General features: G+C 40.2%; 1 protein-coding gene across 1 annotated transcript in view; it reads left to right on the plus strand.

Annotated features, from left to right (window-relative positions):
• The window catches only part of EVL (Enah/Vasp-like), a 107,280-nt gene that overhangs the window by 52,316 nt on the left and 38,275 nt on the right, over positions 1–16,689 (plus strand). Inside the window, 1 exon segment of the mRNA XM_042863027.1 lies at positions 1,952–2,129. Coding sequence (XP_042718961.1) covers positions 1,952–2,129 — 178 coding nt within the window.

Genomic DNA, 16,689 nt, shown 5'->3' on the forward strand with positions numbered 1-16,689 from the left:
CTGAACACACAGGTAGGGAGGAAAATGCGAGTCGAAAGTGAATCACATCTCCTGAAGGCTTTGTGCATTGATGTGGTTAAGAAGCGAGTGCAAAAACAGGGCTCTGGGGAAGGTGGGGCTTCTTAAATTTCACCCTAAGCCAAAAAACAATATTTTCATATTAATATTTTTTATAAAATTTAATTTAAAAAATTAATAACCAATTAATTGACACTTGAAAATTGGCCAGGTTTGGCCTCAGTTGTGGTAGTTTGTAGCTGCTTACCACAACTTCCAAGTTTTAGCAAACCCATGACTGCTGCCCATGAAAGTTCTAGTGCTGGAAGCACAATAGGGAGCAAGCTGGTAGCAGACTGCTGCATTATTTCATGCTCTGGAGAAACAAGTATGTGTCCTTTTCCGGTTTGATCAGCAGGAATATGGGCTGTAAGGCTCACGTGGGATGAGTCTTACATCTGCCCATGATCTTTGTGGTGGTTATGCAACCAAGACCAAGTTGTGTTGGGGTCCTGAGGCTCCTTCAAATCATTCTAGCCCTGTTACTGTGAATTCTATCATCTACCACTATCTTCACTGCTGATAATTTATAACTCAGTAGCCTCAGTAGCCTGCAGACTGCAATCAAAGGAAAGGCTTCTTGATTTTGAGCTTTTTTATAGATCTCTGCGTGCTCCAGAGAGTTTATGCTTGAAACTGAAGTGAAATGTTGAAGAGTACTGGATAGAAAAGAGGCTAAACTTTTTTTAATATTAAAGTGGTAGGAACATTAAGGACTACGCAGAATCAGCCTGTGAAACTCCCTGCCATACAGAATGACTGAAATCCGGAATTTAACAGAATAGAGAACAATGCAGGCATTTATATCAGCAACAAGACTATTTTATTTCAGGGTAGAAAATACTAAAATGGATTGGAAAAGTAGAAAAAAAAAGTCATACAGTTGTGCCATGTTTCAGCTTTTAAGATAAACTCACAGTGAAGAGTTAAAGGAAGAAGAATTTCAATCTTCCTCTGCTCATAATTTTAAGTTTCTGTGTCTGTGGTTCCCCTCTGCCCCAGTCTCTGCTGGTTGATGAAGCCAGTCTTCATTTTCTTCTCCTTCTCTGTCTTCAGCTACACTGTACCTGTTTATGAGGACAGCTGGTGATCCCATTTATTGACATTTCATTTTGTTTCTTAAATTTGAGCCACGACAGAGTGCCTTTGTTGAGACACAGATGGATATTGTGAGAGTGCTGGGTGTTAGCTTTGGATGTCTTTGGTTGGATTCCAGCTGGATATCCCACATGCCCTGCCCAAGGATAAATGGGGCATTGTATCTGGCAGATTAAATCCAAACATACAGAAATGCCCTTCTACTGCAGCCACCCCTTACCTGGAAATTATAGCACGTAGAGGAAGGGAGGAGCTTGGAGAGGGAATATTTAGTTGGTTTTTTCACTGCCTGTCTAATTCTAGACAAAAAAAAAACACCTATCTTAATGTAAAAAGCTGGCATGGAGGAAGAGAGAAAAACCAGAACTAGTGCAATCAGTCAAACATTTATCTGCTGTAACGGAGGGCCAGTGCCAAGAGCTCTGTTAGTCCCCTTTTCTGACAAGTGTGCATGCTTATCTCCCAAAAGGCTGCAATAAATGCTGGGTCTGGCTTGTGACATCTCTCTGCAATATATGCACAACTGTATCCCATGGATTTGCTGGAGAAAACACGAGGAGGTAAAATAGAGTTTGCAGAATTAGCTCACAAGCCCCCACGTTTGGTATGAACTGTTGTAAGACTGACTCACATATACGGGTCTGTCGTCCAAATGCGTGCTGCCTTACTGTGTGGCCATGGAGGAGCTGGCATAGGAATGTCACTATCAGTTTAATTAACCTTTGCCAAAGGGTTCCTCCCCCCCCCAAATCAAGACAGAATTGTTTAATCTTTGCCCCTCTCTTTCATATCACAGGTAGTGATTAATTACTCAATTGTGAAAGGACTGAAGTACAATCAAGCAACACCTACCTTTCATCAATGGCGCGATGCACGGCAAGTCTATGGCTTGAATTTTGCAAGCAAAGAAGAGGCTACTACATTCTCCAATGCAATGCTGTTTGCCCTGAATATAATGAATTCACAAGATGGAGGTAAATTAGCAACCACCATGCCCTTTTATTAATCTCTGGCATTTCTATAATGCTTTATCATACCTACTGCAGTTGCACTGTATGGCATGTCATTATAAAACACATTATCTTAAAAAAAAAAAGGTTGGCCTCTGCTAGACAGCCTTTAGGTCAGCATTTGACGTGGTGTGAATTGTACATGCTTTCAGGTTTTATTGTCCTTCCTTCCAATTCTGCGTGGTACCTTAATTCACAATAGGAAATCAATGGCTATTTGAGAATACTTCGGCAGGCAGGTAGCCCAAAATGTTGATTTGTGTGCATTGTTACATGTGAGATGGCAGAATATAATGTTAAATAAGCAGGAGCTAGTGTAAAATTAACAACTTCTAAAAAACTTGTTGGGAGGAATACAAAGCTTATATTTCCAGTACACCAGGTGTCAGCTGCATCCTGATGGCTCTTTTGGCTCACTCTGAGAATGTGACATCTTAGCTATTTAATGCGAAAGCCTTATACTGTGGGCATTGATTGATGTTGTTCATAAGTATTATATTCACTGCATCTGAGGTTTGTGGTGAAGTTTACAGTTCTGTGAAATTGTTGTTGCAGCAGCTTGCAGAGGCCCAAGTTGACATCATGGCGTTTCAACGTAAATCAGATTCTGGTCTGTGATGATGGATTTAAGTACTGCCCTCACTTACATGCATAGGATCTCTCTGAAGTTTATGAGTTGAGAACAGAAAGCGGTCTTCATGTGATGTCTTTTTTTCATGAAAAATGTACATCACAGCTCTATTTTCCTTTTGAGAACACAGTGATTCAGGGTAACATCATTTTCTGCCATCCCATTTTAGCAGCAGTATTCTTTAGGATGAGGTAGCAGCGCTACAGAGGAGGCAGAGCAAACTGTCCACATTATACCAGTTTCTGTGCTTACAGATCTGTTAATTGTTTTTGTCTTCTGACAACCTTCCATGCACAAATACATATTACTAGTAAGTATACCTATAAAAGTTCTGTTTTTTTTTTATTTTGATATATCCACTCATGCTGTTAAGCTGACAAATGCTAAAATCATTGAAGAGCATGCATTCTGTGCTGTTTTCAGAAGCAGGGGACTGAATTATGCCTTTTTCAGCTCTAGTTGTGCCACAGCAGGAGAATTTCAGGAGGGAATCTGTCCAACACTGCCAGTCCTAAGCATACGTGTATCTAAAGAGTGCACAGCTGTTTGGCTGCTGAAGATCTCTCCTGCATGCTCAGCCCTTTTAGACCATCAGATTAAACTCAGAATTTCGGATACTTTGCTTATAATCTTGAGGCTCTGATTGCCTTAGCATCTATATTGAGTGCCTTTCTTCCAAAGGCTCTCCAGTTTAATTTTTTTTTTGTCTGTCTGTCGCTTCCCCTTGTGGAGGTAGGTTTTTTGCAGTATTTTGAGGTTGTTCAAGAGGAACACCCTGAGGAAACATGAGTTTCAAGATGAGAATGTTTTGCTCTTACACTGAAATGGAAGAAGCTATCTTAAAGTGTACTTGTCTAGAAATTTGAGACTTGACAGCAAAAGTGCACAATGGGTATAAAGTCCAAGATGTATTTTCAGATCTTCTCTGGCCATGCTTCTATTGGACACTGGTCATATTTGTGAGCATGAATTAATCCAAATAGGAATTCACATAGACACACATATTTGTATACGTTTTCAGGCACAGCCTCTGCTGTAAAAATCATTAGGAAAAAAAAAAGCTTTATTATATCCATGCATCTGTGTACTATAATATCTTGTGCTTCAGGAGACAGGATCCAGATATGAGGAGCACATTTGTACGCATTAAACTGCTCACAAACTAATAAAATACTCAGCCATAACCTGAGTTAAACAGAGGTTCCCTCCGGCACATTCATCATTAAAGCTGCCTACCATAGCAATCTGCTAGCTGTACAATTTGGGATATGCTATTTGTGCTGCTTTGGACGTACTATTTCTATTGTTTCCGTGCTTCATATATCCCACCTGAGACGTTACGGTGTTTAGGCAGTGCAGATCTGCCAGCCGCTGGGCTCTGGTTTTGACTTCCATCTCCCTGCAGTTCACTGCCCACTTGTAGAGACTGAAATGAATCATGCTAGATTATAGCAGAAAGTTTGAGGCTGCATCATACCTTCAGCAGACGTGGAGTCAGGGTATTGTAGCTAGACCGACTGTGGGAAAAAAGTCTGTTCATAAAGCAGTGGCGTGGGTTTGTTTTTTTTTTTTGAGCAGCTCATTATGCTGAGTTTGAGTTTAAAAAATGGTAGCAGTCCATGTTTAGGGGAGTTGGAGATAATGTCTAGGCAGTGCTAACTTTGGAATGAATGAGTCATTTCAAATGAATATACACTTATGAACAAGAGTTGAGAATCACTGTGTTGTCCCACTTCTTCCCAAGAGTCTCATTCACCACAAGAGCCCATCTCTGTTCCGTGCTGGTTGCATGAAGCATGGGTGAATGCTAAGCCAAATGCTTTTTTCAGTGCCTAAGGTTAATTGGGCTGAATCAGATCCTAAATCTAGCTGCTGATTCACAAGCCTATGTTAATCTAGGTTGGATGTTGAGATGATCCCGAGGGAAGGATTCCTCCCAGGAATCTGATGGCTCATAGTCTGGGAAAGCTGGGAGAAAAGCCATAGTTTCTCAGGGATGCGATAAGAGCTGTGTTCTTGGGTGGGGTGAAGAAAGTTCCTTACAGTGCAGGAACTGAATGCAGTATTCATCTCAGTCGTGTGCTGTGTAGGGATGCTAATGATTCTGTTTGGAATAATAAAAATGAGGTAAAATAAAATAAAGTAATAATACAAATGTGTATAATTGTTCCTTTAGACAGTTGTCTCACTGAATCACAACTGTTCACCTGCTAGCTTGTCTGTATGCCCAATTACTTTGATTTCCTTGCATGTCTCTTTAATCCGTCCTCTTTCAAAATAAAAAAATGCAGAGTTGGTTCTGAGCCAACCCGCGAAATGAGAGCAAATGATAGCACTGACTTGCTCATCTCCTGCTTATGGTTATTTAATGGTGTCATATTTAAGGCCATTAGTATGACTAATGCCTTCCTGTTATTATTTTCTTTTCCATGGGAGTCCACTCTGTGAAGGCAGGCCTGTTTACTGGTATAAATTACTTGATGCAAAAAGTATCTCTGGCCCACTTTTCACCAGCAGCTGGATTTCACTGGGGACAGAGCAGCATCCTTTCTTTCCCTGTATTTTGCATGGATAATGCTCTCAGGTTGTTTGATGTCTGCTAAGCAGACAGGGTTTGTGTTCTTCAGGGCTTACATCCTCTTAGATTTAACAAATGCAATGACAGGTGATAGCATAACATGGCTGTTGGAACAGGCCATGAGGTGAAGATATCAGTAAGCGTCTTGGATTTCTATGGTTTAAAGACTTGGTACCCCTTGGAGAAGAATGGGGAATCTGACATAGGCAGCACTTTCCAGTAGGCTGCATACTGCATAATCAATGTTAATATTGTGGATTTATTTTGCTTTTCTTTTGATGTCTTTGTTGTGGGGACTTGAACTGGTATTGTTGACATACAATACAAAAACATCATTTGTATTTCTGAATGTAAGTGTCATGTATTGGAAAGCCTTATGCAGAGGATAATGTTGCAGAGCTTGTTCAAGAGGTCAGATGCCTTATTTAGAAAGCATGGAAAAGAAAGTGGGGGAGGGCATCAAAATGAATTGCTTTATTTTTTAAATTTTCTTGTACGAAAGCCTTTTTTTGTTGTGAATATAAATGTCTTACAGACTGCACAATACAGATGTGGGTCACAGCTCTGTGCTTTCTAGCATAGAGCTGCACAGGTCCAACTTGGCCTCTGCAGGGACGGTGTTGGGGCAGTCAGGAGGGTTCTTCTTCACTCCTTTTCTTCTGACCTGTAGGTCTGCTGGCTTTTCTTCTCCACCACCACAGTATATGTTTCTGGTTCCCATTCCCATGAGTTGGATTTGACTACATTTTTCAGTTTGAGTTCTTTTTCAATTCCTTCAGTTATTCAACTCATATCCTCATTCAGAAGTGAACTATTTCTGTATTGTTGGAAGGAAACTTCTTGTAAAGTACTTTAAGTCCTCCAAAATAAGGGTAGAAACAGAGGGAAGCATTGATTTATCAAACAATAAACTGTCAGTATGTAGTAGAAGTTCTCTCTACTGGTTAGATGCCCGAAGTATTTGTAGTGTTTCTGTCAGCATGGGATGTGTGTGGTGATGATGGTGCATCAGATTTCACACAAAAGACCATGCAATTTTTTGGATATAATTTTGTAACGTTATATTCAGTTCATTTTTTGTTAGAATTTTTCCAGCTAGTACTGCATCTCTGTTGATATTTCGGTGGCACTAAAGTTTAACTGCTGGGAAAGTCAGTCAGCTGTTTTCATCTTCTACAATGCAGTGACTGTTTTATATGATAATATTGCCCCAAGACTTCCCAGCACCACAGAGGACCCAGTGTGAGAAGACAAAAGACTACATCTTCATTACAGTACTGCATAATACATAAAATAACTCACCAGTAATGGAGAGGACCCACCACAGAGCGCAATCCCTGTTTGCAACTAGCTGGTTCCAAAGCCTTTCTGGTATAAAGACATTCTTGCCCAATGCAAGGTGCTTCACATTCCACGCTGCAGGCTGCTTTCCCACATTATAAGGTGCATTGGTGCAGATCAGAAAATGTTAAAAGGTGTATTCAGTGCACCTTGTACTTTTAAGTGTGCTAATAGCATCTAACGACTGGTGCAACCTCATATTATGTTGGCATTGCTGGACTGTGAGTGTGCTGTTCTGCTGCAGGTTGTAACTGAATAATCCTAGAAGTTGTTCCTATTTATGATGCAGGCAATTAGAACTTGTAAATAACAAACTTTTAAAACTTAACTAGTGTAAGTATGATCCACATGGTCAGATGCCCAGTGCTAACAAAAATAGAAGGTCACAGGCAATGCTTAATTGGGTGCATCTTAAAAATACAAAAAGTTTTTGGTTCATGAAAAAACAAATCTTTCCTGGGGGAATAAATCTTACCCAGCTAACATCTTCCATAAGCACCAAAGAAAGGTTTAAATAAACAAATTCCATAATTTTTCCAGCCTCATGCGTTCTCCACTTTCAGTGTTAGCTTCAGCTGCTCAAAAATGCACTGCAGATAGGGAATTTCTAATCAAACTTACTTGCCAAATTAAGTCAATAAAGAGAGAAAGAAAATTCAAGTAAAATGATGATCTTTTTCCTTTCATCTGCTATATAGCTTTATCACTGGAACTGTTCTGGAAAAATCCACCTAGGATAAGTAATCTTGTAGAATATTGCTTATTAAAGGAATAGATTCCTTCAGATGATCATTTCTGGACTGGATAAAGCTAAGTGTTACACAGCAAACAAGTGTAAATCTTCTTGAGCAAACAGTGAGCAGTAGTCTCCAGCTGGTGGTCCAGTGCTCTGAATTTGGAGAGGTCTTGTGTAGAGCCAGAGGTTGGACTCGGTGATCCTTGTGGGTCTCTTCTAACTCAGGATATTGTATGACTCCATGAATTTTTAGAAGTTGAACCCACATTAAGAGAAATGTGTTTAAAATCATTACAAGAAAAGTAGACATTCGTTGGTGTGTTAAATGCTACCTTTACAGTTCATCCAGAGCTGGAAGAAGTTATTCCAGCTGGAAGAAGTGGCAAATAGGACTCATTAATCTCCCCTGTTAGGTTGACTCCAGCTGATTGGAGCACAGGAAGTGGATTGCTTTACTCATGACAGAGAAACCGAACTGAGAGACTGCTTCCAGCATTACAACCGTAAATATCATTGCTAATATTCATCTGTCTGGAATTACAAACCGTTGTTTAGTTATTCTGCTGATAAGAAGTAGGCATTATCTCTTCAGCTTTTAAATCCCCTAATGATAGGCATCTACAGCAGAACATTTTCCTGGGCAGTGAAGTGTTCTCCCAGTGTTGTGCCAATAAAACCCCATGGCATGTTACTAGCAAACGTCTTAGTTGCTTTCTGCAGGATTCTCCAGTCCTTGCATAGAGCAACGCAGCTGCCCTTGCCCTTCTTGAGCAACAAGAGGTGCCTCTGTTCTTTGAACAGCAAAACAAGTCTAATGGCTCTTGAGGCTCTCACTGATGTTTTTGCTGTACTTAAATCTTCAGCACTAAATGAAAACCACTTCAGGAAGGAAACTGTGTGGGGAGAAAACTGTTGAGAGATTTAAAGAAAACTCGTGCGTGTTGAGAGGAGGGAGTCCTGCTAGTGATATTTGCTAGCACCACTGCCCTCAAACCCTTGCTTTTCGGAAACTGGTGCAAAACTAACAAAGTTCCCAGGGCTCAGTGGTAAAAGATGTAATGTGGCTTTTTTACTAGACTCTAGTAAGTGGCAGATGAAAATAAAATTATTTCAAGAATTTGAGAAGTCCAGTGTTTTACCTTCAAGCAGTTTAGGCCAAATTTTGGGCATTGTTCTTTGGGGAGACCATTTGTAGGAATGCCTCTCTATCCTCCCCACTGGCAAAGGCTCTGTTTTGGAGTTAGCCTGGACTATGGACACACCATGCCCTGTGCCAAGCAATGGAGCTTAGCCTTGAGCCACCCAAGTACGAAAGCTGCCCTGCCCTTGGAAATGCTCTGACTCAGAAGCAGCACTGCATCACTCTCCCGCCTCTCACCAGGGATGATGTAGTAGAAGGAGGAAAATGTGTGCTCCTCCTATGCTAAGCATGACTTTGGTATTAGACAGCATCGTGGGATATAATGAAATGCTGGAGGATGGTAGATGTCAGCTCCCAGTCCCTTGCAGGATCCTAGCCCAAGTGTTGCACTCTTTTCCTGATGTGTCCTGTTCTAGTCTCTACTAGGCTATGCAAAGAAAAATAGTGTTTTGTGATGGAAACAATGTTTTTTTCTCTTTACCTTTTCCCTTGCTTTGGCACGCTGAATCTCAGTGCATTTTGTTTTGTTCAATACTAATAGATCATGGGACATTTATTGATTGATTGGACATTTATTTCAGTGAAAGAGAAATTGCCCCTTGGGAAAGGTTTGATATGTTTAGTAAAGTTTCAGCTTTATGTTCATTTTCTGGCATTCTGAAAGTGCTTCGATATTTTAGTTTCCTAATCTCTAAAATAGGTTCATTCTAATGTGACTCCATTCCTATCAGAACAAGAACTGCATTTGAGGAAGGTTTTTTTTCTTCTTTGGACCCAGCATGGGCTAGAGGTGCTGCAATTCCACGCAAAACAATGATGCTGTCTTTAACTCTGCAGGTATGCTGACAGCCCACTCCACTGCTTTTGTACTCTTCCACACTAATTTAAAGCCAGATATTGGAAAGGGCATTCTGTGAAATTGCTCTCAGTACAAGAAAAGAGCAAAAGCAACATTGAAAACAAATTATTTTAAATGCTGTGAGAGATAGTCTTATTCTTAAAGGAAAAAAATGGCCAGGCAGTCTTCTCTGATGGTAGTTACGCAGATCCAGATTTAGGAAGCGATAACTGATAGGCATTCCTAACTTGAATAACCAAGAAAGGATTGATTTTTAAGACAGTGCTGTGCTCCTGTACTCTGTTTTTGGAAGAGTAAACTATTGAAACTTCCAAGCTATTATACAGCATGGCATCTTCAACATTCTACCACGTCAGTAGGTATCTAAGTATACCTAGCACAGGAATATCATATTGCATTCATTTTGAATCATCTTGCAAAAATGGGATATTCTTGTAATTATGATAATGTTTAATTCTAATGCTTAAAAAACCAAAAACAAAAAACAAAACAAAACAAAGAACCTAACTAATTTGTGTGATTTAAGTGATTAACTTGAGAGACAGAAATGTATTGGGATTTCAGTAGGTTTTGGTTTATTAGTTGATGAACTGGCAAGAAATTTGGCAGCCCTTTATTTAGTAGATTTTCTGAATTCCCGGCTTGGTGCTAATTCCTGCAATAGCCTGTCTCTCTGCAATAATTCTTTAACTTCCTTAGCTACCTCTCATTCCAAACAAGTAATAATTACATGGCTGCAATTCTGTTAACTGGAGTGGAAGTGTGGACACCTGTAGTACAGACTTCTGTATCTGAGCAAGGCTGTCTTTGTGGACAAGGAAAAGGCACTGATGCCATAGGACATGTGGATATGCGTTTTAGGTGCCTCTACCAGGCCTCTCTTGCCAAAACAGGACCTACTTCTTCTCCATTTTCCTTCTCTCACTAGTAAAAGATTACTGTGAAGAGCCCTTCTCTGGTATGTGACAACTTTGCTCTCATCCACTTCAAACTTCCTAGTTAATAGAATAATTAATTCTAATTACAGCTATAATTAATTAGTAATTACTAGAATAATTAAACTTCTGATTTAATTAATAATAAGCTATAGAACTTGAAGTGAAAGGACATAAACTGTATTACTAGCAGTGCTCCATGAATCTCCCTGGGTCGGTTAGTGAGAACTCACAAGAATACATGTGTGAGTGTGCATTCACATGAGCAATGTTCATCAGGTTATCGCTTCTCTGACTGCCTGAGCTCTGCAAGCAGATGGTCTTTGTGCATGCAGATTATTGTGTTTTATATGGAGATAAACTTGGTAATTCACAAGTATATGGATAGGAGTAAGTTGCTGGGCTGAGAGGATTTTTCACACATAACTGAGATAAAACTGATGCTGTTATAATTTTTTTTTTAATTATGCTTTCATTTCATACCACAGTTTCTTGCAGGAGCAGCATTCAATAAAAATGCATTCCTGATCAGAGCACACAACATTTAGGACCACAGCACAGAGCAGTACAGTTGAGGAGTTTGGGCAGAGCCATGCAGCCCTCTGACAGCAGGCTGAGCTGAGAGCAAAGTCTGCTGCTTAATTCACAGCGCTGAGTGCATCGCCATATGTTGCTGCCAGCACAGCATGTAGAGCAGCTTCTGCTGCTGGCTGGTAATCCCCAGGGAGCTCACACAAATTCTATTAATTGCCTTCTTAAAGGACTCTGCGCGGTCATCCAGCATCTTGTTTTCCACCAAGACAGAAAGCCAGGAGTTCTAGGTTGGATGGCATTCTGCAAACAACACCTCGGACTCACGTGGAGATGGGAAGCTGTCATTTCTCCAGTTAATCTCAATGAGGAGATCCATCCGAAAATGGGATTTTGAACTGGGCAACAGTAATTGTGTACATTCTCTTTACACTCTGCAGGATGACATCAGCTCACCTGGAGGTGAGCGCAGTGTTGAGGGAAGGCAGGCTGCCCAGCTCTGTGGCACGGTGGGAAGCATGCACCATGGCTGCAGTGACACAGGACAGGCTCACATCATTCTGTAGTTCAGGAAGGAAGTCAGCTGCAAAGAGGTGATTTTGGTTCACAAAGTGCACGCAGCCTTTCCAATTGTACGTGCTCGGCTGCACAGCTGAAGCACAGTCAGCGTGATTCATGTCTGGGAGCTGCATTTAAAAATCTGCTCTAGTTCTACTGACAAAAAGCCAAACCCTGCAAAGCAATCGCTGTCAATCTGATTTGCATGGATTGCTTTATGCATTAGTCTTGATTAGTATTCTGGAGTGCACCCTGTAAAACATCAATTTTAATTCTGTTTCCTCCACTACTGGTTTCCAGGGACTCCCTCTGGTGGTTAATGCATCGCCTGAAAAGCTGTGTGCATCCTTGTCTGTGCCGTGCAGCATGCTGCTGGGGACAGATAACGTGAGCATGGCAGTGTAAAGGAGAAACGTGTCCTATTTTGTTTCCTAAATAGAAGGGAAATAACAGTAGTCATTTACTGTGCTTCTTTTGCTCTATTTTAATGCAGACCTATCCTCTGTGCAAAGGGGGAAAAACAAGTGCTTAAAAGAGCCCACTTTTCCAGTATTCACTAAATCTCACCTGAGAGGCCCATCTTGTTCTCTTCTTAATCTTAACTCTGGAAAAGATAAGTTCTGTTTCTACTCCACATAGGAAGATTGTGACTTTGAGGCCAATGACAAGAGGTCTACTGAACAACTGCTGTCTAGACAACTGATACACAGATGATGTTTGGCAACCCTGCACATTAGCAGGGGAGTTGAAACAACATGATCATCGTGGTTCTTTTCAACCCAGGCCATTTTATGATTCTTGGTTCTGTGATTATATTTAATGCATATCAATGTAGCTATCGTGCTTGTACAATGGAGAGATGCTTATTTCTCTATAAGACCATACAGTGATAGAATCATAGAATTGTTTGATTTGGAAAGGACACTTAAACATGATCCAGTCCAATTCCCCTGCAGTGAACAGGAATGCCTACAGCTTGAGCAGGGTACTCAGTGCCTCATCCAGCCTGACTTTGCATATATCCAGGGATGGGGCATCCATCACCTCTTTGGGTAGCCATACCATGTATGGAAGACATTCTGATGTTAAGCAAAGCAATGAGGATTAGAGGTAGGGAGTTACAAATTTCATTATTTGCATTTTCTAGTGGCGTAATGCAAATCAGCAGAGTGCTGCTGCAAGAGGCAGCTGGCTTAGAGGTGTTTTCCTAAAACAGATTCTTAGTATCAATGCAAGAGTTAAACAGGAGGTGCAGCAGTAAAGCTGCATCACACTTCTGAGGTGTTGAGAGGAGGCAATGCAGGAAATATGGCCTCAATGTATGTTCAGTTGTTGATCTTCCATGGCCATAGGTTCCAGTTGGTGAGTTCAGACTCTGAATACTGAACTACAGTGTGTAAGTAGTGGAACCTAGCAGCAAGTGTCCCTGGTTACTTTACCCTGAGCTATCAAGGAGCAGTTTTAAGTACACATACAGCTGACCACATGGCATTTTGTGTGCTGGCATCATGTGACAGTGGTTTGGCAGCAGGAGATACCATGCTGGTCAGCATTTGTGCATGTTTGCAGTGGTGTTCCTTGGCTGTTCAGCACAGACATTAGTCAGTGTTGACTGTGGAATACCTTGGCTTTTTGCTACGCTTTTAAAAATGCACGTGGTCACAAGTCATTGAGATTAGTTAGCATCTCCTGTGTCTGCCTGAACTTGCAAAATGTCAATTGCTTGTTCTTGTGAAGCAGCTTGCTTCCTATGGCATAGTAGGGTGAGGAACAGGACTGCAGGTACCCAACTAACACACTGCTGTTTATGGGGGGACAAGAGGTGTTCAGAAGGCTGAATATGTCAGAATTCGACCTATCTGGATGGGGATTGTCCTGAAATGCAGCAGTTGTGCAGTTCTGGACTGTTGCTTCAACCATTACTTTGGAAAGGAATTGTATTTTTAAATGTGGAATTATGCTTATTCCTCAGAAGTATTTTTGAGAACCACAAGCTGAGTTGGCTTCCAGTTAGCACAAGATTATTTTACCTCTGTCACATGTAATCATTCTGGAGAAAATATATTTATTTATTCATTTATTACATTTACTTTTAGCAGTGGCTGCAATAACAAGCATTTTAATTTATGAGATTTTTTTTTCTTTCTTCTTTAGAGTATCAGTATTAGCATCCAGAGTATAAATGACTCTGGGCTTGGGCTCCATGCATCATCTTACAAGGGCCTCGCAAAAGAAAATGCTTTGAAACAGCAAGACTAATGAACTCTGGAGAAGGAGCCTTTTGTTGTCCACCAGAGCCTGCTAACACATTAAGTGCTGCTGCTAACTAGCATGGCACATCTAATGCAAAGGTTGGCAAGGATTAGCATGCAAAATGCTGCAGGATGGGCACCCAGCATGATGAGGGAGCATGCTGGACATGTGGCCAAAATGTGCAGACAGATTGCTGGACTTTGGGAGAGAAATGAAGTATTACCTTTGGGTTGTGAGAAGGTGGGTTTAAGAAGTGGAAAAAGGCAAGGATCCAAAGGACAGCATGCTTGTGCTTCATGTGAATCATTTTATTCCTCATCTTTCTGACTGTTCTGATTGCTCTAAATTTAGTACTTAGACTTGAGGGCTAAAGCTTGAATAACAAACACAAATACATTGCTCTTCAGGCTAGCTGGCGTTTGATTCCTTTTTTTGCTATCTGCTGCAATATCCCTCTAAGACCAGGAACTGCATTTTATTTGGCTGTTATTACAGTGATTTCCATACAAGCAGGATGGATACCGCCCCTGGGTGGCTTTTCATTATATCATAAGCCTGAGATGTAGCCCCAAGCTGCCTTCTTTTTTATTTTCAGAGTATACTGCCGTGTCCAGAAATCAGCCAATTAGGGTTGTGCTGAATATATTTCTTGTCTTGGCCACGTTGTTTTGCAGTCAGATCTTTCAGCACTGCCATGTTTTAAATAATGTTTTCTCTGATGCTGTAAATTGTGCAGAAAGTTGAGGGCAGAGGGCCGTGAGAGTTGCAGGGCGTTTTAGTTAGCAAACCTGAATACACAAGGAAGGCATTTTTATCCTGATGCCTTGAGAACCCATTGCAAAACTACAGATGCAGTAACAGCCAACCTGTGTGTTTCTCTGATTCATTCTTGAGGTGCACCAAGCCTGGGTAACTTGCTGGGAGGTCTGCAGTGAGCATTATGTGTGTGTCACTGTTTTATCAGTGCTGGTTTAAATAATAATAATAATAATAATAATAATAATAATAATGTTTTCAAGAGTTTTCAAAATACTTCCAATGAAAACCAAAACTTTTCCCAGAAATGCATTATATCCAATAACACTTTCTGTTTTACTGGCATGAAAGTGGAAGTTTTGGCCCTCCTGAGAAGGTAAAGTATATATTTTTCATTCTGAACTTACCTTTCTTTTTACTTCTACCTTCAAATGTGCATTATATAACATACCGTGTTCAGTCATCTTAATGTCAACAACAAAATCCCAGCTTTCTAAATCAAAATGTAGAGAAATTCAAACAAAGTGTTCTTTTGCATTTCCATTTTAAAGCTCACATTTAAGGCATGCTTTGAAAACAAAATCATTTTGTTTTAAATGCTAAAATAAAACGTTGTGATTTTTTTAAAAGAAAATTAGCTTTTATTCATAGACAAAAAGCCAGTAACAACAAACTTCTGTGCTTACCCGCAACTTGTTCATAATTATCTGTTTTTCAATTAAAAACCCAGATTTTACCTTACGTGTCTTTTCCACAGCTGCAGTAGAGGAAGTATTGCAGCAATGATTCCTGGTCAGCAGTACTTTGAATAACTGGCTTGCACATTATTTTTTAATCGGCTATTTTTAGTGTTAAGATTCATTTATGGCTAATGTGAGAACAGTAGTTATTTAAACATAACTGCAAAGCATATTGTCAGCTTTCACACTACATAATTTAAACCAATATTTTCTCATATTATGTCAGAAACTGATAAAGTAGGTTTTTTAATACAATTATTTTTTCATTTGTGTTTTTTGAGAATGGATATTTTTTCTCTTCATATGTGTTTTCAAATAATATATATAAATATATTTTTTTCCCTAGTTTAACGTAGGTTAGAGATTTAAGTGTTTTTTTACTGGGCTTTCCTCACCCATACTAAGCCATACTGAGCTCACTGTCTGCAAAATAGATACAATTACACCTCAATTTATAATATTATTTTTTTTTATTCTGTTAGAGCATCTTTTTCCCCTTATGTAAGTTTCTGTTCATATGAGAATGCTTAAGCGTTCACTGTGCAACTTGTGGGATCATGATCCAAGTTGTCTGTGATGGGTTTGTCAACACGGGTGGTTGGCTTGAGTAAATTTAAATTTGGATGTTTTCCTCCCTACCATTGAGAGAATGATCTTCCACTGCTTATATTTGGGAGTAGTGTTTATGTCATCAATTATTTATTTTTTTTCTTCTGTAGAAGGAGCAAATCCAAAACTCATCTTGTTGATGGTGTCTGAGCTCTTGGACTCTGATGGTTTGGGGTGTTATTTTTTGATGACATAAGCAGTCCCACTAAGAGGAGATGGCATGTTTTTATAAGGCTTAGCACATATAGCTCACCGGAGGTGGGAAAAAACAAAATCTTTATATCAGTAGCACATGGTCAGGCTCTTTTTAATATCACCAGACACCTGGTGGTATAGGACAAGAGTTATTGGCCTCAAGTCACTCCAGGGGAGGTTCAGATTGGATAGTAGGAAAAATTTCTTCTCAGAAAGAGTGGTAATACATTGGAACGGGCTGCTCTGGAAGTGTTCAAGGACTGTGTAGTTGTGGCACTGAGAGACGTGGTTAGTGGTGTGGTGGTGATGGTTGGACTGGATGAGTTTAGAAGTTTTTTCTAACCTTAATGATTCTATGATTCTATGAAGCTGGATTGAAGGGAGGGCAAACAGCTGCAACCTGTGAGCTTGGAATGCCTTGCAGAAATCAAGCAATGCAGCCCTTTTGCTTTTGGATTGAGTTGTATTCAAGACTTTCAATGACTGACTTTCAGAAATTGTTGGAAGGGCTTTGTTGCATCAGAAATTTGTTTGGGGGGAATAGAGATGAGTGCACGTTTACAATGATTGCTGGATAGAGAGAGTTCTGTTGAAGGATTTGTACTCATTTGCATGTCAGATTAAGATCCAGTGCTATTCATTGTGTGGATTAAACACAGAT

The sequence above is a fragment of the Lagopus leucura genome, unplaced genomic scaffold (assembly GCF_019238085.1).
Source record: "Lagopus leucura isolate 7727_CA_CO unplaced genomic scaffold, USGS_WTPT01 Super-Scaffold_1, whole genome shotgun sequence".
NCBI lineage: Eukaryota > Metazoa > Chordata > Aves > Galliformes > Phasianidae > Lagopus > Lagopus leucura.